The sequence below is a fragment of the Poecilia latipinna genome, unplaced genomic scaffold, assembly GCF_001443285.1.
Source record: "Poecilia latipinna isolate Pla-1442-1.1 unplaced genomic scaffold, P_latipinna-1.0 Scaffold971, whole genome shotgun sequence".
Taxonomy (NCBI): Eukaryota; Metazoa; Chordata; class Actinopteri; order Cyprinodontiformes; family Poeciliidae; genus Poecilia; species Poecilia latipinna.
Window position 1 is genome coordinate 1 of NW_015113587.1, and position 24573 is coordinate 24573.

Sequence of the window (24573 nt, forward strand, 5' to 3'; positions counted from 1 at the left end):
GATTAGAATACAACCCCGGAGTTGACTGGACAGTTCTACGTCTCAATAAAGACACTGAAATAACATGGAATCCCCATGTAGACATCGGGCTTCATTTGAACAGTTTTCCTCAATCCTTTTTTTCACCTTGAGATATAAAGTCCTCTTTGGCCCATATAAAAGCCTCACCTTTGTTTTTTCTTCCCCTCCCATTTTTCCCTTCATCGCCTTTCTCTCTTTTCTCCTCATTTGTCACTGTCTTGCAATGAGGACTCCCCCCACAAGCTCTCTGCTCAACCAAATGTCGGCATTCATCACATCAGCCAGGAACAACTCAACAGGCCCTCTAGCATGGCGTATTAGAGAGCAAGATGGGATGAGAGATGATGAAGCTTTGAACCAATTTCTTGCTGCCATAAATGGAAGTAAAGTGTTGAAGTCCTCTGACAAAATCTCATACAACGTATGAAATCAGTATTTTCCAGATTCACCTTCGTAGGGTAATGAGAAATTCTTCTTTGCAAAGGGAGAGTCTGATGTCATATTTACCTCAGACTAAGGTGAAATGTAGAGAAAAAAAATAGAAAATGAAACAAAAGGCTAATATTATATTGGTTCTTTAAAAAAAATGTATGTTTATTAATTTATCTTTTTTTTTTCTTTTTTTTTTTTTTCACAGTCCCTTAAGCATACTGACGATTATGGCTTTTTTTTTTCCTGTGTAGAGAAAAGTTAATGTAATCCTGGCATGTAGGGATTTGCATGTTCTGCAGCATCCTCCCACTCTCCCAAAACATATGTTAGGTTATCTTGTTGTTTTGAGCCTCCAATAGTAGTAAGTTTATCCATCCACCCATCCATTATACAACACGCTTTATCCCTTATGGGGCTGCTAGAGGTGCTGGTGTCTATCTCCAGAGGCCAATGGGGTAGAGGCGGAGTTCACTCTGGACAGGTCATCAGTCCATCACAGAGCAACTCAGAGACAAACGGGACAAACAATCATCAAGGAGTCAAGGAGAATTTAGAGAGACCAGTCAAACTCTTAAGGAAACTTTAAGGCGAGAGACTATGCGTGAACACCAGGTTTTTGGAGAATTAAACTGCAAACAGATTTTCAAACTGTGAGCCAAACTTTACTTCCATATGTAGAAACAAGATGTTAAAGTTCCTGCTTTGAGATGGTGTTAAACCTAACACTTCCTTGTCAAATAAAAACCCTTTCCAATTTCAAATTAAACTGTTCAGGGATCTTCCATCACCAAGGATTTAAAACACAACCACATGATTAGGCAAGGGAAATATACGAATAAGCTATTTGGTCAAGACCTTTCCATGGTAAACAATATTCTTAAACTGATCTGAAGTGTTAATCTCAGCAAATGTCTTTTTTTGTCTATGATATGTGCTGGGGCTTGAAAACATCCTCAAGCAAATCCTGTAGCAAATGCAACCTCAGTAAAATACTTGTTGGACTTATCTATTTTTAATTAAAACCTGAATAGTTTTTTCAAAACAGATAACAAACATCTGTGATTTATGACATTCACGACAGAAGCAGCGGAAAGACCACTCAGTCTTCAGCAAAGTTACTTTAATTATTAGCATTTTCAAGCCTTTTCAATAACTGCTTGAGAGAAAAAAGTGACTCATAGAGCAAGTACATGAAAATGGATATATGACATTCAAGATTGAAATTCTCAATAAATGAACTCAGTGGTGCCACAATAAACATGCATAATTACATTCAAGCCCTCCCTAACATGACGGAAAGGGAAGGATTAAAGTGTCATCTTGTGTTTTTAGCAGTTTTACAGGAACATTGTAATGTCACAGTATTCACAAACAAAACAGAAATTCACGCAGCATATGGTGCCCTTCTCTTATTTTTATACAATGTGATAACTTTGACGCTTTTTAGCAGCTTTACAAGCAACAGCTTAGCTAAGGAAATAGTTTTATGTGAATCAGACTCTATGTAGTTAATGTTAGTTGTGTGTGCAAGACAACTAAACAGTGCAATTCGATCAAAAGTGGTTCATCTTTTAGTTATGCAAAAAAAGTTATTGCAGCTTTTTTTTTTATTTTGAATTTTTTCACCCTTCTAACAAATATGGTTGTGCTTCAGTTGAACTGTACAAAGTACTAGATGAAAAAATACTGAAAACTCAAGGTGAGGTTTTTTTTTTTCACCTCACAAAAACATGGCCATTTGACAGAAATGTGTACACTTTTGATACAAACTTTAGATACAACCTTCTTTCAAATCATCATTACCTTTCATGATCCACACCTGAGCCACCCCAGGAGGCTGTCATAAACCCATCTGCCCTATGGACAGGCAGTATGCAATTGTGGAACATGTGTGACACAGAATAAAAGAGTCTACTGATGCACACAGAGCGGAGATGTGGCATCATCCTTTACTTTCTATCTTATTTGAGCTTTATGTTAATCAGTAGAATCTATGACACCATTTTTAACCAGAACGATTTCCATTTTACAAATCTATTGTTTGTCCGTTACATTCTCATACATTTATGTAAGGACCGGTTCTCATTCATTCGTCTCACTTGAAGCAGTGAGATGAATGAATGAGCATGCTAGACAAAAATAATCAGAAATTGTGCAATTAGAGTGACATAAGATTTTGTTGGCAATTGCTGCCCATGCATTAAATCCAAGATAAATTTAACCTGCTTGTGATTCCTTCACTTTGATTGCGTGCTGAAATACAGACCCCTCCCCATGCCCCTTGCAATGAAGGTAGCACATGCTAGCTTGATGTTCTTCCATTTTACCACAGTAATCAATTACTTCCACCTCCAGGTCAAAACTGGTAACAGAATTCTCCAAAATGTTACTTTTTAGTCTCACATAGCCTGAATAAAATGAAGCTCTTGTCCAAGACATTTTCTCTTTGGTCTGGAGGGAGCAGAATTATACCTTATGTGGTCCATCATCAGCTGACTAAGCTCTACCTTTTGGTCCCACAGTGCATCAGTTTTGGCCATCTTCAAACTCAGGACAAAAATTAAGGTGAAAACATTTTTACATTTCCTATGGGTCCCATATGGTCTAACGGTTAGGATTCCTGGTTTTCACCCAGGCGGCCCGGGTTCGACTCCCAGTATGGGAACTTCTTGTTTCTACAATTTCTCTGATAGTAAATCCCAAAGGGATGAATAATTTATGTTTGCATCGAAAAAAATCTACAAGAGTCAACAATATGTCAAACATGAAGGCTTCACTTTCACATCTCGGGCTTACATTACAGTTATCTCAAGGCAACTTCACATTAATAATGCTGTGCAAGAAATAATTTACAAGAAATATTATGGAAATTTAATAATGCTCCATCCTCACCAGTTTCATTGTTAATGTATTACGTCAACGTTAATGCGGCCCGAACCGCTGCGTGCACCCCCACAAAAGTGGTACTAAAACGATCAGCTTGATCCCAAGAAGGAAGTTACTACTTTTAGTGGGATTCTGAGTTAAAATGATGACATCAATTGCGAAAAACGAGGCTGGGTGTCTCACAGAGACAGGAATCTTTCTCTCTGACACACAACACACACACAGACACACACAGCACTACGGAAGAGGATTAGGGCCACTAGAAAAAAGAAAAAAAAAATCTGAATTTAATCTCAGAATTCTGAGATTAAAGTCAGAACTGTTTTATTTTTATTTTTTTTCAGTGGCCCCAATCCTCGTCCGTACAGCACAGTGCATTTCTGACTCCAAAACTATTTTTAACTCACCCTCACGGCCACAAATATCACTCCTTTGGTCTCAAAGTCGGTCATGACATTGATGCCCATGCCTGCTCCCATAAAATGTTTTCAAAATTTTGCTTGGGCTTATGGTTTTTTGTCAGGCTCCTTGAGACTGACACTTGATGTCTCACAAGGATAGAAACTCTCTCTACCATACTGACAGAGCCAGCCCAGATGGCGATCGTTAATTACCATAGCAACGGGGCCCAGACAGAGGCAGTGAGAAATCTCTAGCGCCCTAAGGGTTCCAGTCTCGGCCATCCTCAAAATTAGGTCAAAAATTAAAGTGAAACTGTCTTCACAGTTCTTACAGGTCCCATATGGTCTAGCGGTTAGGATTCCTGGTTTTCACCCAGGCGGCCTGGGTTCGACTCCCGGTATGGGAACTTCTTGTTACTACAATTTACCTGAGGATAAAACCCCAAAGGGATGAATGAAGTATCTAAATACTTGACTCATCTATATTTGCGTCAAAGAAATGTGCAGAGGCAGTGAGAAGTCTCACGAACAGGCTCATAGAGGTCTCACAATGCATTGTGGGAAAATACATATTTCCTGTGACTGTTCATATTTTGCTTACATAAATTTATTATTTCTAAGAATTTTTGAGTGTGAATTAAAATCCTTAGTATGAAGGTTGAACATTTTTTTTTTTAGAAATAAACAATTACCCACTGTCTTTATTTCTGTTATTTCGCACCGTGAGTCAGAACCACATGTGCGAAGCTTATAGTCAGTCTGTTTTCATACAGCCTTTGAACTGTAGTGATGAATCTGGTCACCTGTAGTACTATGATGATAAATTTTAGTTATTGCACTATTGTGGTGGACCATATTTAGCTGCACTGATGTTTACCAAGGTTAAGCTCAGCTGTGCGAGCATCCTGGTTTGTTATTGTGTTACTTGTTTAGTGTCACAACGCTGGGTAGAAACTAACAGTCTCACTTTGGCGGTTTCAGTTAAATTTCTTCAGGAATTTAATTTGTCTATGTATATACATATAACCTTATGTGGTCCATCAACTGACCAAGCTCTACACCAAGCGTCCTACAGTGTTCCAGTTTCAGCCATCCTCAAAATGGGATCACAAATTAAGATAAAAAAAGTTTTCACAGTTCTTACAGGTCCCATATGGTCTAGCGGTTAGGATTCCTAGTTTTCACCCAGGCGGCCCGGGTTCAACTCCCGGTATGGGAACTTCTTTTGTTTCTACCTGAGGGTAATCCCAAAAGGATGAATAAAGTTTCTTTCTACTTCAATCATCTGTATTTGCATCAAAAAAATGTGCAAGAGTCAACAATATGTCAAACTTTCACATCGCAGGCTTATATTACACAGTTATTTCAAGGCAGCTTCACATTAACTGGATAATGCTGTGCAAGACAGACATAACTCTGACAAGAAATATTATGGAAATCTAATATTGCTCATACTTATTCTAACATATCTTGTTACCTCCCCCAGTGATCCCAACCACACTGCTAATAAAATCTGAATGGGATCTTCTACATTTAGCTAATGATAATCACATCCTCACCAATTTCACAACAATGACTTTGGGGCTTGCTAAATGTAAAAAATAAAAATAAGAAGACATTACATTGTTCATTCAATATGAAGCATCCATGAAACTTCATGACATATTTGAGATTGTGTAATGTGTAGAAAACCTCTTTGTCTTTCAAAATCTTGCTCATTTGGCATATGCCCCCTTCGGTGATATTGAACAGAATGAACAAGTAAGCATCTATGGACTTATCTGTGTAATTTTGCAAGATAAGAGAAACTCAAATGTCTTTTGAAGGGGTCTTTCATTTTTTATTTCTCCTGTAATGAGAGGTAGGTAGCCATTGTTCCCTGCTGCGTCTTCTTCTATATTGACACATTCTTGTTTCAGAGACATCTTATCCACTCCCTGTGGCCTTCAGTGCCACCTCGCCACTGTTCTTTATAGATTCAACCCCATGGTAAGTCTAATCTTTAGACACAGCAAGCAAAGTTGCAGTGATCCCCTTTCAAAAGACAAGACAAGGGGAGGTTGAGTTCACAGAATATGACATATGTCACAAAACAGGATCCCATTATACTGATATGACTCTTCCTGAGGCATTCTATTGACAACCCACAGCAGGTGATTGCCGATTAATCTCTCCACCACACTGACATTCAGTGTGTCAAAGCGAGTACTGGGATGGATAGTATAGTGCTACGGTGAGACTTTGCGGAGGGATAAATACACACAACACCAAACAGTTTCCACCTAGCATTCAGCACAGCTGGTGAACTACTGCCGTGTCTCACATAAGAGGAGGAAATCCTTTTCGAGCCAGGAAATTCTGCCTGTGTGTTCATAATTGCCTAATTGTTCTCACTACAGTATTACTGTCAATTTTCAGGTAAATAAATAATAATAAAAAAAAAGTTTTGCTTGGTATTGTTGTCAGATAAAAGAGGGACAACAAATGTGCTTCTTTTACTAAGGAAGAGTTAATCATTCAAAAATGAATGCTATTTAGTTTACGTTAAAGTCCAAGTTGCTTTTCTGAAATATGGAGTGACCAAGAAAGCCTAGTTAAAGAAATAGACTGAAATAGCTTAACTGAAATAGACATTCATATTCAAAGGTCTTGTGCATTTTAATTTATATTTATGGCATGTTGGAGCTATACAAGGTTTAGCTAATTTTTTAAGGGTGTAATCAGTAAAAAAAAAAAAAAAGTCCAAATAAATTCTTAGCAAAACAAATAAGATCACCCTAATTTGTCATCTAATTGGCCGGTAATTATGTCATAAATCATTATGACAATGACAGGTAGCTCCAATTATGCATGTCATGGTTGGGACAGCGCATTGTCAGATGCTGTCATTCTTAGATATTAAACTGCATGAAACTCACCTTGTTTATTCAGTGTTAAAGCTGTCAAAGGCAGATAATTGAAGAATTTCTTATCTGAAAAAAAAATCTATCAATTTCTCTAAAGTGCACCTTTTATTTTTCTGATTGACATTGAAGCCATAAGTACTATGATTACATAATAATTAGAAATCTATCCATTAATTGTTTCACTCCATTCTGTTCAGGGGTCATGTGGCCAGCTGGTCAGCCAGGGAAATGTCAAAGTGGATGAACTCACCATATGTTTCTAATGTTTATTCATACTGTACATTTCCACCTTACTGTACATTTATTCATCATGCTTTAATTTGACATTTTTCTTCATGGAGTATCGCAGGTTTGTTTGTGTTTGCACCCCCCCCCCCCTACACACACACACACACACACTGCACAACCAGAAAAAATTATATCTGTTTGAATTGTAGAAAATCAGCTTTTACATGTTTTGCAGAGAGTCTGTTTTAAACTTGTGTTGCAGAGGCAATTGTTGGGGGCCACTTGGTCTTTAAACGCAATACCAGACAGAAGGAACCCTGCTGAAGTATGCCTTGTCTGACGTTCCCTCCTCTTTTGCACTGTGCATTTGCATTCTGGGTGCGTCTTATAGCCGACGGTGACAGCTATTTAGCATTGTATTTGAATAACTTTAAAAAGACCTCTTCAAAAGAGCGCAGGGATGGTAACAAGAGTAAGAACTAATAACAGATGGTGTTGAAACTCCATGTTCTCATCAGGGGGTATTGCAAGTCCTCATCCTTTTAAGCTGTGAATAATGAAGTGTGCTTCACATACTTGGTTTATCAAGCTCTAAACATCGTAAAATCTGATCAAGGCAAGTTAGAGTAAGTGGAACCGATCATTATGAATAAAATGTATCAAATGAATAAAGATCTGTAACCCTGAAATGTTTTTATTGGCCCCCTTACTTGAAAAGAGGAGGCGCTGCAAGCATTTACATCAGTTTATCAGAAAAAGTAACTGTACCAAATCACTATGGTACACAATATATAGCACAAAAGTGTACCCATAACAAAATGTTTCTCAAGTATGTCAACAGAAACATTTTGGTAAATAGATCATGGCCCAAACAAAAAAGACAATGTTTTAGAAGTTGTAAAGGTAGTCACAATGTCTCTGAGAATAAGTCTACTCCCACGCCGGAAATGTAGCTTTACATTTCAATTTAAAATCATTTTAAATTGAAGACGGTGCTCTTTGTGTTGCATTGTATTCAGGGAGCTCTGTGAGGGAGAATCTCAGCTTGGCGACTGCAGCTCTGAGGTGGAGCTGCGTACGAAAGGTAATGCTCAGTGAGAGCAAGCGTTTTGGCAGCCCCGGATGGCAGCCATGGGAGATTAAAGAATTTGCCAACATGCATGAATGAAACAGCAACACTCCATGTTTGTTTTTGATGAGGGGAATGGCATTGTAAGCTCAAGAATGTAACTTTTACATAATACTGCCCATATCTGGAATTGTATTTTTTTTTTCAACAGCTAGGAAAAACTTTGCAAACATACAGAGCTTGAACTTACTTGTTGTCTTCATTCCAAAGGTCTCCCTGCTCTGCATCATCCACAGTCTCTTGACCTTATCTCTGTAATTACATTCTCGTGCATCGTGGCAGCAAGTGCCACACGTAATTGGACTGTTAGACTTACGCCTGTTGTCTGCGTCTTTTCGTTTACTGTTACCTCCTTCGCACTACCCCTCAAACTTTGTAATCATTCCATTTGCTTTTTAAACCAATGTATCCACTTATTTCTTAGTGTTCTCAGCCGTCCCCTTAAGACTCACTATTTCTGTTGCTCGTCTCCCCTCTGTTTATGGAGACGGCTGTCGCCAGGCAGTGGGTGGTGCAGACAGAGGCAGGGATTAGAGGTCACTTCACAAGTGTAGCTACTAATTACCAGAATTGTAATGAATATTTTCAAAGGGAGATGCTGTGGACACACAATTCAGACCCTTCATTTCATCTTGTGTTTTTTTTTTTTTTTTTTTTTTTTTTTTATTTCTAGCCGCTTCTCCCTCAGATCTTCTCCAAAAACACTCGGTGACTTCTATTTCCATGGACACAGGCGCCTCCCCGCACCTGCGTGAGCATGTTTTGCAACACGAGCCCCACTTGGACACATCCACATTGTTGTTTCATTCTAGAGATGACATTTAATTCCACGCGTGCAGCTTTTCCGGGATCAGTTTTCAACATTTATTACACCTGCTGACCTTAAAGTGAGGTCTCTGAGATGCAAAATTGTCCACTTATGTCTAGCATTAGGAACAAGTACAACTCTGTGCAATCTCTTGTTTCTCTATTTCTCTTTCTCTTGTTCAGATACACACACAAATGCAAAATAGCTTGGAGTTGAATGCATTGCTTTCCTCCCTGAATAAGAAATATGCTCTTAAAGTAAAGCTCTAAAAAACTTTATTTTTTTCTGAAATGCACTTTAAATAATAGATTTTAATTTTAGCCAGTTAAAAATGAGAAAATTAGCACAGATACTAACAATTTACTGACCTCAACATATCAAATGCTGCAACTAATACTAGCATCTATTTTCTGGTAATTCTACATCACTATTTGACCATATATACAACACTGAACATTCATCTTTTGATTGTTAGTTGAATGTTATATATGTAAAAACATACTAATTTGAGAAGGTGATATCACAACAAAAAAATAATCTGCCCCATCCTAATGCAGAACAGAATTTGCCACACAAAATACATATATTGTTGGAATTATATGGAGTTGAAGATTTAAAAAAAAAATCCATTTATTATTTTATGATTTATTGTCATTCCAATTGAAATGGTTCTTTAACAATATGGCTATTAGCTTCCCTTCTCTTTTCTTTAGCTGTTGTCAACACATTGGCGGATGCATCAGTTACCAGTTTACAGCCGATTATGGTCAAATTCAGCTCTAAAACTTGAACGAGATCTAGTCAGGTCAGTTCCTCTCACATATGTGCAGGTTTTTGTCCCGGCTAGTTGTACTGACTGCCCCCAATAAATGCAGATTGGTGCAAAATTAGGCAAAAAATATCTTGTGGCGTGGTCTTTAACTTTAGACAGCTATATCATTTTCAAACAAAAACATTTTAGTTGAAGAATCGACTTACCGGTACCGTATTTGGACATTAACACACCAAAGAAATATCATTAAAAAAAAAATGTTTGGTGCTTTTATTGCATAGAATGTCTCTCAGGCTTTAAATATAAAAATCTGAATGAAACTTTTGAAATTTTTCTGATGGTGGAGCCGATACAGTTTCATCCTGCCAGCTTAATCCTTTAATTTGCCTTCTGAATCTCAAGCCATCGCTTTCAGACAGATCACCATAACCTACTGTGCAGCGAAGGTGTTCAGTAGAACCTTTGATTTGCAATTTCAGTCTGTAAGTACATCTCTTCCATTTCCAACGTCTGAGAGTATCGGCTATAGGTGGCTCTTCTTGTGTGCAGCATGTGCATGAGGGGTTGAAAAGTAATAAAAAGAGAAATGTCTCTTTTCAGGTGATGATATTGCAGTCTTGATTGATGCATAGTTCTGCCTCTACCGAGGAATCAATGACATGGTTGCCGGTATGAATCAAGCTCACAGCTGTCAGGACAGTGAAGCACAGCTTGGCTAAGAACTGAGACAGGTGGATGGATTGTTTTAAGCAAAATTAAACAACTGTGGATTGCAAGACATATTGAAATGTTTATTTCATTTTATTTTCTTTGGTGAGGGAATGATGACCATAATAGAGGCTGAGTAAACATTTTGTCTTTTTCAGGGAGATATTTTCTAAATGAAAATAATTTTTCTTTGCATAACATCTTTAGTTAGCAAAATGTAAAAACTGATTAAAGTAGGTTTTTAATACAAAGGGATTGATACAAGAAACACTGAGACGTGAAGCCCACTTCTTTTTCTCTCAAGCACTGCTTCACACTGTCTATTATCTGCCTTAAAATGAAGAAAAGCTATTATAGAATCAAGAAGTGTATGCTATAAACCAAAGAGCTCCTTTTATGACATCATAGTTACTCAAGTATCAATTTTAGCTTTTGTGCAAAAATAACTGGAAAGCATACATTTATCTGACTGGGTGTACAGACCTTAAAAAAATGATCTACATTCAATGCATTATAGCGCTTATATGGTTAATTCTTTTTTTGTATTACTGGTTTACTGAGAAGATAGATAACACATGTCTTACCGCATACCCCAGGGTTTATCAAATGCAATGCATGCATTACATATAAAAAATAAAAAATCGCAGAAAGAGGAAGATTCACTCATTTGTGACTTTCCAATAATTGGCCAAAAGTGTCTGTGTTCCTGTTTCACTCTTTGTGTGCTCCAAATGCAAATCCTGAGAAGAAGCTGTTCAGTCATCACTGTAGATTTTAGTCAGTTAAAAAGCATCTCGACACAATGAGTGAGCATTGTTTCAAGAAACGTAGGGGTTGGAAATAATATGTCTTTCTTCTAAGTCTATTAAAAAAACTCTTATGAATGAATCTGCATACACTCATCTTTGATCTTTTGATTGTTGTATTTTTCAAATCCAAATTGAAATAAAGTGTCTCGTGCGGTGGATCATATAGAAGGTGCTGCAAAAGGGCAAGTTTTGTCCAAATTTATGGTTTCATTCTTATTTTCATCAAAACTCAAGGAAAAGCCACAGTGGAAATTGGCTCATTTTAACAATTTGGGAACACTGTTTTCACATACTAAATAGATTTATTTTCATGTGCTCATAAATAATGACAAAGGCAAATTATTTATTTGATCATATTCGGATACTGACTTTATATCCAGTAAAGTTTTAGAAGAACAAAAAAATAAGATTTGTTTTGCATCTGCCTTCTGAAAGTCTCACGTCTTGCCTCGTGAGCAGACAAATCTTCAGATCCCCCTACGCAACTTTTTTTTTTATTTTAGAAATAAGTGCTTTATGGAAAACAGTCAAATAACTGCAAGCCCAGACATTGGAAACTGATGGTCATTTTAATATCTGCGTTTCACTATTACCAGCAAATTATAAAAACAGGTGCTGATCATTTTGCTGTTTTTCCTTTCTAAAACGTTTTGGCCCTTTTGTGCCAACTCTTTTTCAGTCCAAGCAGGATACTCCAACCATGCCTTGACTGCATCTACACCAGGTACATGTTGTACTTCCAATCAAGTGACTTGCATCAAAAGATTAAAAATGGTCTTTTGTAGGGAAATATCTTTATGCCACTCAAACAGATGACATCCTTGTTGCTTCTAACTAGATTGTAATTTGTTGCATTTTCATTTACTTCTCTTTTTCTCTGGTTTTGTGTTATTTGTTATGCCAATATTTTTAATAACATACCTTTCCACTCTTGGTAATTGACTACACTGCAAGTTAAATTTGTCTGCCAAACTTAATGCTAATAATTATGGAAAAACTAGAGAATTTAATTATATTTGATATTTGGACATTTTCAGGGTTGTATTTATTAATTGTTTTTCTAAGAATGTCTTTAAATACTGAAAACAAATCAAGTCTGTTAGAGTATTGTTGAATATATACAGTTAATGTTCACAAACCTGGTAATTTTAATTTACCCAAAAGATAGATTGTTATAGGAAATGAGAAATATGACATGTCCAAAAAAAAAGCACTAATGAAGTTTATGTTCTGTTCTTGTGTTTGTTAAATTTTTAAAAGGTTATGCCATAAAAATGAAGCCTTCTCAATAATCACTAAAACATGATTGAATCAAATCCTTTTTGTAATTACTGAGCAGCTATTTGCATATTTCATTTGAACCACATAACACGTCTGATAATATTTTATCCCTGACGAAAAAATAGCAGTTTCTTTATTTAAAAAAAAAAAAAAAAATTGGTACATCTTTTATACAATTGTCTGAACAGCACATATGTTTTCATCAAACAGATTCTGAAGTCAAAGTTGAAACGCAATCAGATTCTTTGCATCATTACAATATTCATTATTCTTTTAGGCTCCTCATTCAGATCCTGTTGTGATAGATCCGTAACAGGAATCAGATCTCGCACATACAATCTGTTACATAGAAGCCGAAGCCTTTGATTCTGTTCCCTGTTGGCAACATCAGCTTGAATTTTGGGAGTGTGTGAATCCTAACAGAAGGGTCAAAGCTGCAGTGGGAAACAACATGTGTGGGACACATCAGAAAAGATTTTCAGCTTTGATATTCAGATCAGCCAGTGCCCTGCTGAAAAGAGGCTTAGTATAGCCACAAACTGGAGTACATGCATGAAAAGGCATATTGACTCTGTACAAACTAAACACACGCAGGGATCTGATTGCTTTAATCTTACTTAATGACTCAGAGTAGGACCAAGGTTGAGGTTTCATGAGTATAAATGTATAATTTTGAGCTACAGCGTGCTCAATTTATTCAGTAATAAGAGAAACTCATCATTCCTTTGCCATTTCCTTTCCAGGTATCGTCCAACTCTTTTAACAACTGTGTTATAAAGGAATTGATGAACTCCTTGAGGTTGTTTTCAGATGCATTTATTGACTCACACATTGCAGATAATCTATGTCTGACAGAGAGCTTTTTGTATTAGTGCACATTAAAGTCTTTGAATACAATTTGACTTCTTCAAACAGGTAATTTGTATCATAAAAATATCTATGTGGAAACAAGTTCCCTACTGAAAATAAAGAATGACACATTTCCTGTTTGAATTTAAATATGGTTTTCAGTAATTTGCCTGTGTAGCTCAAGACAGGACAGGACTTCAATCGTAAATTATTTAAATTACACCTGAGCATAATGAAATTTGACTTCTTTTTATTTGTTCTCTCTCTCTCTCACAACTGGAAGAAAATCTGTCCACCCTTGTTTTGTCCACCTATTCAGTATATGCATAGGTCAGCCAAGCTAACTTGTGAATAAGAACCCCCCAATGTGTTGTCAACTTTCTAAAAAAACAAAAAAAAAACAAAAGAACACCATAAGCTTTTTCTGCAGTTTGGACTACATTAAATCTTATATTATGTCGGACAACGTTAAACAGCTTTTGATCCCCATGTGCATCACTGAGTACCAACAGCTGATTACGCTTCAGTCGGTTCACTGGCTTCTCCTGCCTAAACAACTGCGGTAGTTCCTGACTTTTTACAGTCAAGGCTGTAGTTTTTGGAGATGCTTTGACCCTGTAGTCTATCAATCAAAATCTGGGTCTTGTCAAAGTTGGTCCAATCCTATACTTGCCCATTTTTACACTTCCAGCACATAAACTTCAAGGACAGAATCTTCAATGGCTGTCTAATACATCCTACTGACACCCAGGTGCTATAACAACATAATCAATGTTTTTCCCTCCACCATTCTAGGGGGTCAGTAAATCTCTCTTTTCTATAATGTATAAAAATAGTTTATAATTTTCCTGCAGCGTAATACTGCAAAGCTTATCAAGAGGACGTATTCATGTTTTACACAAATCAGAGTAATATCCCTTCTATAATTTTCATGTCATATTTAATTTTACTTGTTAAGGTTTCACCCACAGGAATTTTAGCAGTAATAGATCAGTGTGGTCTGCTCCCATCCTCTCTTTGTTTCAGTCTAATTTCCCTTGTCTAACCTAACTGCCCTCTACGTTTCCTGGTGGTATCTCATTAGAATACCTATTGCTCTATTTCTAAACAGACCGGCATCAGTGGGAGAGCTTTATTGTTAGCAAAGCAAGCCAAAAAAAAATCAAGTTACTGCTTATATTGACCCACAATATGTGTTTCTGACCCACAATGAGTCATGCAAGAAATTTCTAATTTAAAGAAGGGGTTACGTACATGTGCATAGTCCTTCACAACAGTCCTCGCATTGCAGACAAGTAGATTTTCTCTCCACATGCGTAATATCATGCATGCTGAATTTATAGGCAAAACGATCAGGCCTCCGGGGCTCAAAGGGCTGGCTTAGCGCCTCTCTGCACAGCCTCAGCTGCTATGGCCAGCATACGCTTGTGATTGGCTTGACAGCTTCATTAAAAAAAAGAGAAGGTGATTGCTTTCTGTTCCATTCTCGCAGCATGCATGACTAACCAGGCTCAGCTGTCAGTAGGAGGGACCCACTCGAGTTTCTTTCCATTGGATTTATGTCAGTTTTAATACAAAGCTCTTACATAAGGATGGCTGTACCTTTCACTGCTGTCCTGTTATCTCAGGATTTTAACAAAGATGTTCACCGTGTTTACATGCACACAAAAGAACAAAATTGTAAACAGTTCCTTTTAAAAGTTTTTGTATCCCTGGAACTTTTTTTTTTTTTTTTTGGCATTTTGAAGAACTACAGTCACAAATTTTAATGTGTTTAATGTGAAATAATTTTTGCATATTTGACGGAAGAAAATGGATGCATGGTTTTCAAAATATGTGCACCAGCACATCTCAAAACAATGTTGTTGTTTTTTTTATTATTTCTATTCATACCCTCTACTTTGATACCGAAGAATAAAATTCATTGCAAAACGTTAGTAAACAAATTGCATCATGAAGATCAATGTTCATGTCAGATAGGTCAGGGATAAAGTTGTGAAGAGGAGGGATACGCTGCAGACCAACATCACAAGTTTTAAACATTTAATCACATATGTGACACTCATTTGGTCAGATGGTTTACGTTAAAAATATTGTGTAGAGAAAATGTAACATTGCTAATCACCCTGACTACACAATGCATCATGCTGTGGTGATGCATTTAGCAGATGCAGAAAAGTTGATCCAAGTACATGGGAAATGGAGGAGCTAAATTAAGGCAAATCATGCAGGGTAAAAAAAAAAAAAACAATGACAAAAAAGCTCATAGTTAAATGGTATAGATAAAATTGTATTCCTGAGTATAATTACTCCTTCATACTCCAGAAATGATGTTTCTGGAGTATGAAGTCACGGCTTGAAAATTGCAGGTCACAGATACTCTCTAACCAATTTGCCTGTGCTTGAGCATCACTGCAAAAATGACATAGTCTATACCCCCCAATGACTTCCTGATGCAATTTCAGTGGCAGAAGGAACTTTGAGATGAAACAGAGCAATAAATTCACTGTTAGCAGGAAACAATCTAAATGTTTCAAACTTCATTACTTTTTCAACTCACATCTCTCAGATATGTTTTTTTTTTCTTAGAAACTGATTTTAATTATTTGTCTTCTGTTGTTCTTTTAGGACTTTCCAATCTTTTTTTTTTATCTGCATAGTTTCACTAAGAAACTCGTTTAGTTCTTATCCTTAAAATTAAAGCACAAATCTAATCTCCTCTGCTTGTTCTAGCTTATTCTGACTACCATAAGAAGTAAGGCCTGCGTTTGAAGAAAAATCAAAGTTTAATCTCTTTTTTTCTAATCGTACAGCCATTACACAGTTGATTACATAGCTCTATCTAGCAAAATACTATTTTTTTTCTTCATTTACAATTTACATTTCTCCAAAGGGCTATTGAATGGTGAGGCTTCTGTCTTTGATCATCACACTCAGCTATCAGTTGAATGTTTTGCAGAGACCTAGTTTCACTAAAGTAAAGTTTTCAACTTTTCTCACAAAGTTAACCCTAATTGCTGACAAATTCTGATAAAATATTACTTGGCATTTAGTTTTTAGAATAGAATATAGTGTTGAATTTCCATTTCTGATTTACAGAAAGCACAGGAACGTCTCCATGACTGGCTAGGTCAAAAAAAGGACGGGTAGGTCTTTTCTGTGGATTTAGCAGAGCCACACCTCTGACACAAACATAAAATGTAGCATTGTTATCTTTTCTCTTTTCTATGAAGTGCTTTTTTTTTTTTCCATACGGAGGATTTAGAATTGGAAGTGTATGTGCATGAGCGGTGAGAGTCAAAAAATATTGGATTCTTGCTGTGACAATCAAACGACAGAAGAATGCAGTTTACAGGAAAGAAAGAATAGTGTAAAAATGTACACCACTTGACTTCAGCAAGCTACTCGCCGCATGCAGAACCATTCTAAGAATGACATTTGTTATTTGAACAAATTGTTGTTACCCCAAACACCTGCTATTAGGTTCATTTGCATAATCTACAGACCACAATGCATACTAAATGACCAGCAGTCATTTAGAGAGATTTAAAGCTTGCTGATCACTCAAAGCAATTTTACGGTGCAACTCTCATTCACCACTGTGCTCACTCAAACATGCTCACACATCGGAAAGCAGATCAGTGTAGATTGTGGGGTTCAATGTCATGCTTATGGAAACTTTGACATGTGCTGGGAGGAAGATGGAATCAAACGCACAAGCTCCTGATTGCCAGAGAACTACTTCTTCCACCCTTCCTGCTGAGCAGTAGTGTGCATGTAGATGTTGAGCATAGTCTTTTCTTTTCTTTTCTGGTATCTTAAGTAGATTATTTCGAGAGGAAGATGGGTTTATAAAATGCTTTATGTACACAACAAAAGAAATGTTGTCTGTAAATCAAGGTCTAAATTATATTGAAACCTACCTGGCAAAAACAAGTAGCATAAAAAAAATAAAAAAAAAAAATCACAAAATCATCACATCATGCCCTGATCTGAAAAAAAAAAGAGAAACCAAGTCACTAAAATCTATCAATCTGGAAGAGGTTGCAGAATCACTTATGTGGCTCGAGGGCTCCAGCAAATTAATTTGCTCTGCTGGAGCCCTAGTCGATTTGTGGATAATTTGTCATTATCCACAAATCGACAAAATATTGAACAGTGGTACCAGCCTACCAAAGCTACGTCAACGCCACACTGCAGACCTATCTAGAAGGTCATCATGGGACCCAGAACAATGTCTAATTGCAGGAGGCCCCACTTGCCTAACAGCCAACATTCATGATTCAAACAACAATAAGATAGTTCTTCCATGTTTTCTAATGTTCCATGTGTGTTATTTACAACCAACTTGTTACGTGGCTGTTACGTTTCTGAATCAATTGGGGGTTGATGCACTTTGTTGGTGCATTAGAGTATAACATATAAATTCACCAGTGCTTCAGAGAGATCAGACTTTTGACTGGTGCTTGACGGGATTTGAACCCAGGACCTTCTAAGACACCAGCACTGCCACTTAACCAGTTTGCAGTCACCGATCTCACCTAATAAAGAAAATCAAATGCAATGTTCCACCAGTTACGAAGAAAGTGGATTTGAATTTATCACTTGTAACATAGAGGTTGTTATTCAAGCAACCCATGGCTTCATTTAAAATTCTCGCATTTCGTAATTACATGGCTTTCCTAATCTCGTGTTTCAGACAGTCAGAGAGACAGCTGCTGAAGTGTTTCATTCTTATCTCTTCTGCCCGCTGCAGTTTCCTCTCTGTCTTTGCTCACTTCTCCTCCATCTTCCTCAAGTTATATGTCTGGCATGTGTGGTGACAGCGAGTCCTTGGCTCACATTGGCTCTACTTTTCAGAAGATAGAGTACATGCCAAGAATTATCAGAGCTAGGTCTGCACTGACTTTTTTGTTTTGGCAGAAGCCTACCTTTCAATGTGTCATTGCAGCTTTGCCCACAGTTTCAGACAGGCTGCTTAGAGCAAAAATATCTCAGTGTCTCAACCACAGCTGTTTTATATAAACGTGTCGCAAAACCAAATTCTTCCGCACACGAGCCTGGATTTAACAGGCTACACCTTGGATTGGTCAAACCATATATCTGCAGTTGGACAGTGAGCTCTTCTTCTTGTGGACCGCTAGGCGAGTGATATGTAACTATGTATCTCATATTGCAGCACAACTTCAAACACAAACCGAAGCAAATTCCAAAAATCAGTGAGTAGATAAAACAAAAGACAAAAGTAGAGAAGAGGATGCAAAGTAAGAGTTTCAGCAAAAAGGTTATTCAGAGCATTTACTACTCCTCTAAAACGTCACAATTTAAATCAAATTATTCCTGATGTTTGTGTTAAATGTATTACAGATAAAGGCGCTCTTTTCCATTTGCAGAGCTTCAAACTTACTATGTTCATCTTTCGCTTGACTGAACAGGATGTGCCAGTGGACAGTAAACTCTGCTTGCCGCACATTTTTCCTGATGGCTTCAAATGACCTCCAAAGAGAAAGAAGCTTGTGAGTGTTTGCCTTTTACAGGCTCCGAACTGGAAGAACACAGAAAGACCAAAGATAAACGAAAGGATAAAACTATTGAGCAACAACCTGGCAATGGAAAAACTGACTTACGTAGCTAAAGGGAAGACTTCAAAGATATTTGGTTTCTCTTCCTACGTCTTTTTATGTTGTTTGTATGTCGGTGTAGCAGAAAAATTCTAATAAAGATTTCGGCAAAATTGTTAAGAAGGGTAAAATACGAATCTGTAGTGTTACTAGTGTTTGTCGTAACCTGAATATCTGAAAAAGATTAAGTTAAAACTGATTTACACTTTGTGGAGATTCATTTATAAAGTGTTTATTTTCATTTTCTACATGTAGCAACAATAACACATTCAGGGTTTTTTTTTCTTTCATAAGTGACTTTTTTGGATTTTTTTTTTTCATACATTTTTAACACTTTCCCAGAGTCAAGACTGTAAATATAACATTTCTACATCTAAAGCTCTTGATAAATCTGCAATGATAGAAGTGGTAAAATATTTAACAATGTGCCTGTGAAAACTCAGTCACCACCTGCCCCTCAAACACACTCAAAACTTATAAAACAGTTTTCTGACTAAAATAGCAAAGTTAGGCTGGATTGTCAGCTGAGACTACAATTTCCCCCGAGTCACCAAAGAATAATACGTTCAGCAGAAGTAATTCTCAGCATCACCTTTAATCTCTGGGAGATTTGTAGCTGTGTACTTACCAGCCTACAGTATCAGTGGCATGTCAGCCACGTTTATTTTGGATGGCAGTTGCAATCTCCTCCCGTATCAAATGGTGGGTCAATCCATATCTCATTTCTCTTTTCAAAAAGTATAATTTTTTTTTTTTTTTTTTTTAGGATTCACAATGCATAGAAATAAATTTAGCTGTTTTAATATCTTGGATGGCTTATTTGATAGCACACCTGTAAAAAAAAAAAAAAAAAAAAAAAAAAATTAATATTTCAAAATTTTTTTTTTTTTTTTTTTTGCTTCCAAAGCTGCAGCATTTGAATTCAATGCCATTTCACACTCTGAAGCATTTATTAGTCATATTCTTATCTCAGCTTTTACTCCAAAATCTTTTTTTCCTTCTCATACCCGTCTTTGTTATTATTATTCACTTTTTTCCCCCCTGCGATGGCTCTGAAGCAGGCCTTTCTTGTGTGATTTACTTTCTATTAGGGGATTAAAAATCAATTATGCAGGAAGCCATGCGTAGGCGTGATTATAGCTGCGCATGACGGCACCATTCATCACAGGACCACTCATCTCTGCAGCCGTTAGCTACACAACACACAGGGACAGCCGTCCTTTACCGCGAACTCTGCCCCTCGTCTTTTAACCAGTCTAAATGAAGTAGATCCGCATTATATAATGAAATGAATAATTTGTCCAGTTTTGCAGTGAAAAAAAAAAACAAACAAAAAAAAAAAAACACTAAAACGAAAGTGAAAGTTTCTCATAATAAATTCAAATAATTTCAGATTGTTTTTGTAGGATAGATTCAGAGGCTTGAAAATGCCTTTAGAAATGTTCCAAGGTTTATTAAATAAATCTCCATCCACTGTGTAATATTTGGATGCCGTCACTAACCATTGGGATGGGTTAGTTATGCTTGATCTCCCCATCCCAGTTAATGTTACAACCAATTTCAGTTCAACAAAATAGTTTAGGATAAATTGTGCTATGTTCCAAACGTATTTAACTCAAAGTAAGACATTTTTGTAATCTCTGACAATATATTCTTTAAATATATTTACATGTGCATGTTTTGATTTGAAAAGTTAAAATGTGCAGTATACCATAAGGAAACCGACACTGTGAAAAAGGATTTTCCCCCCTTTATGATTTCTTCTGTGTTTGCTTTTTTTTTTTTTTTTGTCACACTTAAATCTTGTCAAATCTCAGATAATCAAACAAATCTTCATATATCAAGCAAAAAAAAAAAAAAAAAAAAAAAAAAACCTTAAAATTTTTAAATCAAAAGTTCATTAAAAGGGGAAACCATTCTGAAAACATAATATTCCTTCTTATTATTAATGAACTGTCATGAACTCCCGGTAATCATGAAGTGTGATTAGCTACATTTTTTGGAGGGAAAGTACTCTCAGAGTAAACAATCAAATAATTTAATTAGACCACAAACCAGGTTAGAAAGTGTTTCCCTTTTGATGTTCTGCAGAATTTTAGTGACAAAAATGTTTCTTTCTCCCACACTGCAACTACTAAAACCTATTTAGTTTCACTGGGTCAATGATTATTGTCTTAAAAATCGATGCTCATTTCTGCTTCCTGGTTACTTTGAAGAATGACTCTAAAATGTTTCACTTATACTTCATTTACATTCAAATGATGTCTGTCCATACCATTTGTTGAAAAAAATGACACAATCCATCATAATTCCAGGTTTTGCTAAAAGTCCAAGGTGTCACTGGTAATTGGACAATTTTCATATAATATTTCTCAAATTTCTCTTTGAAACAATTTGTAAAGTGCAGCTTTCCATGTCCTTGCTTATAACAACATGATGTTCTTTGCACTTCTGGATTCTGGACACTCCCTTAAACACTCAGAAGCTCAGATATGTATCTGTAACCATTTCCACCAGAACAGTAGAACTGCAAAGCTCTGGAGAGATCTCTTTGATTTCAGCCGATGTAAGTTTTCTTGTTTAATACCGAGAAACCTTTCAGTTAGGATTAACTCAGCCGATTTTGTTCTAATGGGAGCAGGGTGGTTTAAAATGCTAACAGATTTTAGATTTTTCTTCACCTTCCAATACTTGTTGCTCTCAATTTCCCTCGTGTTTTCTATTCTTATATGTTATTTCGCTTTAAACCCCGTCAGCTCGTTTTTGGACTAATTTGTTTTGATTTCTTTGTATGTGTGAATTACTTGGGCTGTTACTCTAATAGCTCCATTAGAAATATTGTAATTAAGAAAAACACTTGACGTGTGCTTTTTCAGCTGAATGAGTTTTTTTTTTTTTTGTAAATTTAATGTGTGTCGCATTTACCTCTTAGCTGTTGCTGAACAGCTTTACTCATACCATTACTCCTGACGTCATGCCCTTCAGAATAAATTACACAGAAATGAAATGAGAGTGATAAACCATGTATTATTTCCTTTAGTGGTATTTGTTGCTACGTGTAGTAATTACTTTTGACTTTAACATGCAGTCTTTTAGTCAAATATGGCCCACAGATTCTTGCTGTACCTCAATAACTCATATTCCACACTGTCAGCTTCTCAAATGTTTTTTAATTTATTTTATTATTATTATTATTATTATTATTATTATTATTATTATTATTATTATTATTTCAGTACACTTCTGGAATAGATATATGAAGCAAAGGCATTTTGCCCTTTGCCCACTGAGAGTCCTTTTGAAAAACTTTTTAAAAACTATTGTAGAGTTTTAAAGCTATACTGCAGTGTGCTGAGGAGAGAGCTGCAATCCTTGTAAGGTTGACGGGAAAAACCATTGGGTGATAAAGGTAGTCTTTTAGCGAGGATGCATTCTGAAGGCCCTGGAGGCCTGGGCACAGGAGGTGCACTTAAACAAGCCCCTTTTCATCCTGACATTCTATCATATTCAAAGCCAACCAAGTCTGTATAAGACACATCCTACACAGGTGCAGTTTTGCATGACAGACGACACAAGATTCCTTCCTGTCCCAATCTACCTCTCACCAAAGAAAGAGCTGGAGACGGAACAGCGAGAGTCATGCAAATGTAACATTTTGTCTCCACATTTTTTTCTTTTTTCTTTTCTCACATGTTAAATTTTCCCAAAAGTTCTTCATGGTGTCATTAACTTTAGTGGGGTTTTTTTTTTATATCTCTGTAAAATATTTAACTATACAAATTTGTAAATAAAATTTATTTGTTTATTCATTCATTCTTTAGTTCAAATTTACTCCTATTAATAGTGTTGCATTGTTTTTTTTGTTTTTTTTTTTGTTTCACAGCATCACCTGTTTCTTGAGGGCAAAGACTCAACTGATCAAGGTTTTGCAAAGTTTTTTTATAGCACCACTGATCAGACCCCCTGCTGCATTGACACTTCCTCGTAGTCTAGTTCTAGGCTTCAAAACATAGCTCACAAAAAGCCGTTTTTATGGGAGGGGAACAATGACTGCGAGGCAGAGCATCTGATCTGAAAAGCCTTCAGTGGAGGTCACATCTACAGGAGTATGCAACTTATTTTATAAAAAGATTTTTTTTTTTATCTGAGAGTTGTGAATTTTTATATCGAACCAAGCTCAGCCCATGCAACTATTTTGAGCATAAATGTTCAGTTGAAATAGTATAACCATTTTTTTTTTAACTAGCATGCACTGCAATGTCAAAGCTGGGCTGCATGTAGCATATTCTGCATCACATGAAACTTGTCAGAGTTTAGCGGAAGATGGAAGTACAAGACAGTCCTAGAATAAAACCTCTTAGAGGTTGCAAAAGACTAAATATTGGGGCAAGGGTTGACATTTCAGCAGGACTATTTGAATTTGGTCTAGACTGCAACATATACATATACATGTGTTTTAGAATGGCCCAGTCAAATTCAACTGAGAATCTGTGGCAAATCTTGTAAATGGATGTCCTCAGGTTGTTCCAACCATACTGAACTTGGAAAAAGTAATGGTGAGCATTTTAAAAGTTACTTGTGGACCCTAACTGCATTCTACAAATGTTTGACCACATTATTCTGATTTTATTTATGAAAACATTCCACATTATCACGTTACGCTACTTTGTGCTGGGCTCTTAAATAAATACTTTAGAAATGCAAATAGAGGTTTGTGGTTGTGATCTGATGAACTGCAGGATAATGTGAATGCATGGAAGGCTCTGCTCTAAAGCTGCGTTATTGCAATCAGGTTCTGCTGTGTTATTTATCACATTCAAAAGATGTTTTAATTGTCTCTGAAATTCTTTGAAGTAGATGCAGATGTTTGCCTTCCCCATTGTACAAACTGATAATATTTGTATTTTAATAACTACCCAGTGTTGTCACAACAAGGAAAGCAATGTTAACCCTCTCAGTGCTAGGATTTTCACTTCCCTTTGTTTGCGCATTATATGCACTCACAGAAGCACTCTCTCACACACACACGCACACACACACACACACACCTACACACACTCAACCCCCACTCACGGCTGCAAGAGTCCAGACTTGTGGAGAATGGCACGTCTGTTTACTCTGAAAGGTTCAAAGATAATTTACCTGGATTAGAGAAGCCATCTGTGCCTGCCATCCCAGATTGCTTTGGAGGTGTCTCAATAAATACTGAGTAGGCTTCCCGGTAGACAGTGCAATAGAGATTTGAACCAGAGCACGGTTTAATGCCCCTTTTTACATCGGTTTTTAAAGGGTGACCGCTAGTAAGATTGCTGGACCTCTGCTCAGAACGGTCCTGACGAATCTTGGTGTTTGTTCTGCTCCTGATCATAAAAATGGCAGTGAAGATGGAAGTTTGAAAAAAAGTTTTTTTATTTTTAGAGAGGCTTTGTATGCAATTACATGGATGAGTCAAGATACTAAAATTAGTATATCTGTTTTGTTTTTTAGGCACATTAAATCTTGAAACTAATGCAAACCCCGGTGTGAAAGTTTTCAGTTTCAGGTTTGACTTCTGATATCCATTCGTCGGCTGCTTTCTTACACAATGCTACATTATGGTTGGGACCCATTTTGCCATCAGAGCTGCCCTAATTTTTCAAGGCATAGAGTCAACAAGTTGTCAGAAACATTCCTCTGAGATTCTAGCAGTGGTGGGAAGTAACAAACTACAAATACTTCGTTA

At 36.6% G+C, this 24573-nt stretch overlaps 1 protein-coding gene and 3 non-coding genes across 4 annotated transcripts in view; 3 read left to right on the forward strand and 1 right to left on the reverse strand.

The window, feature by feature from the left end:
• Positions 1-3046: 3046 nt before the first annotated feature.
• On the forward strand, positions 3047-3118 carry trnae-uuc (transfer RNA glutamic acid (anticodon UUC)). Its single transcript has one exon. It is a non-coding gene; the product is annotated as a tRNA-Glu (tRNA).
• Positions 3119-3746: 628 nt separating this feature from the next.
• LOC106958230 (uncharacterized) overlaps positions 3747-24573 on the reverse strand; it is a gene marked incomplete at its 3' end in the record, with an annotated part of 27378 nt that continues 6551 nt past the window's right edge. Inside the window, exon 4 of the mRNA XM_015050019.1 lies at positions 3747-3808. Within this exon, the coding sequence (XP_014905505.1) occupies positions 3747-3808 (62 nt within the window). The remainder of the gene's footprint in view (positions 3809-24573) is intronic.
• trnae-uuc (transfer RNA glutamic acid (anticodon UUC)) lies at positions 4076-4147 on the forward strand. The gene has a single exon. It is a non-coding gene; the product is annotated as a tRNA-Glu (tRNA).
• On the forward strand, positions 4888-4959 carry trnae-uuc (transfer RNA glutamic acid (anticodon UUC)). The gene has a single exon. It is a non-coding gene; the product is annotated as a tRNA-Glu (tRNA).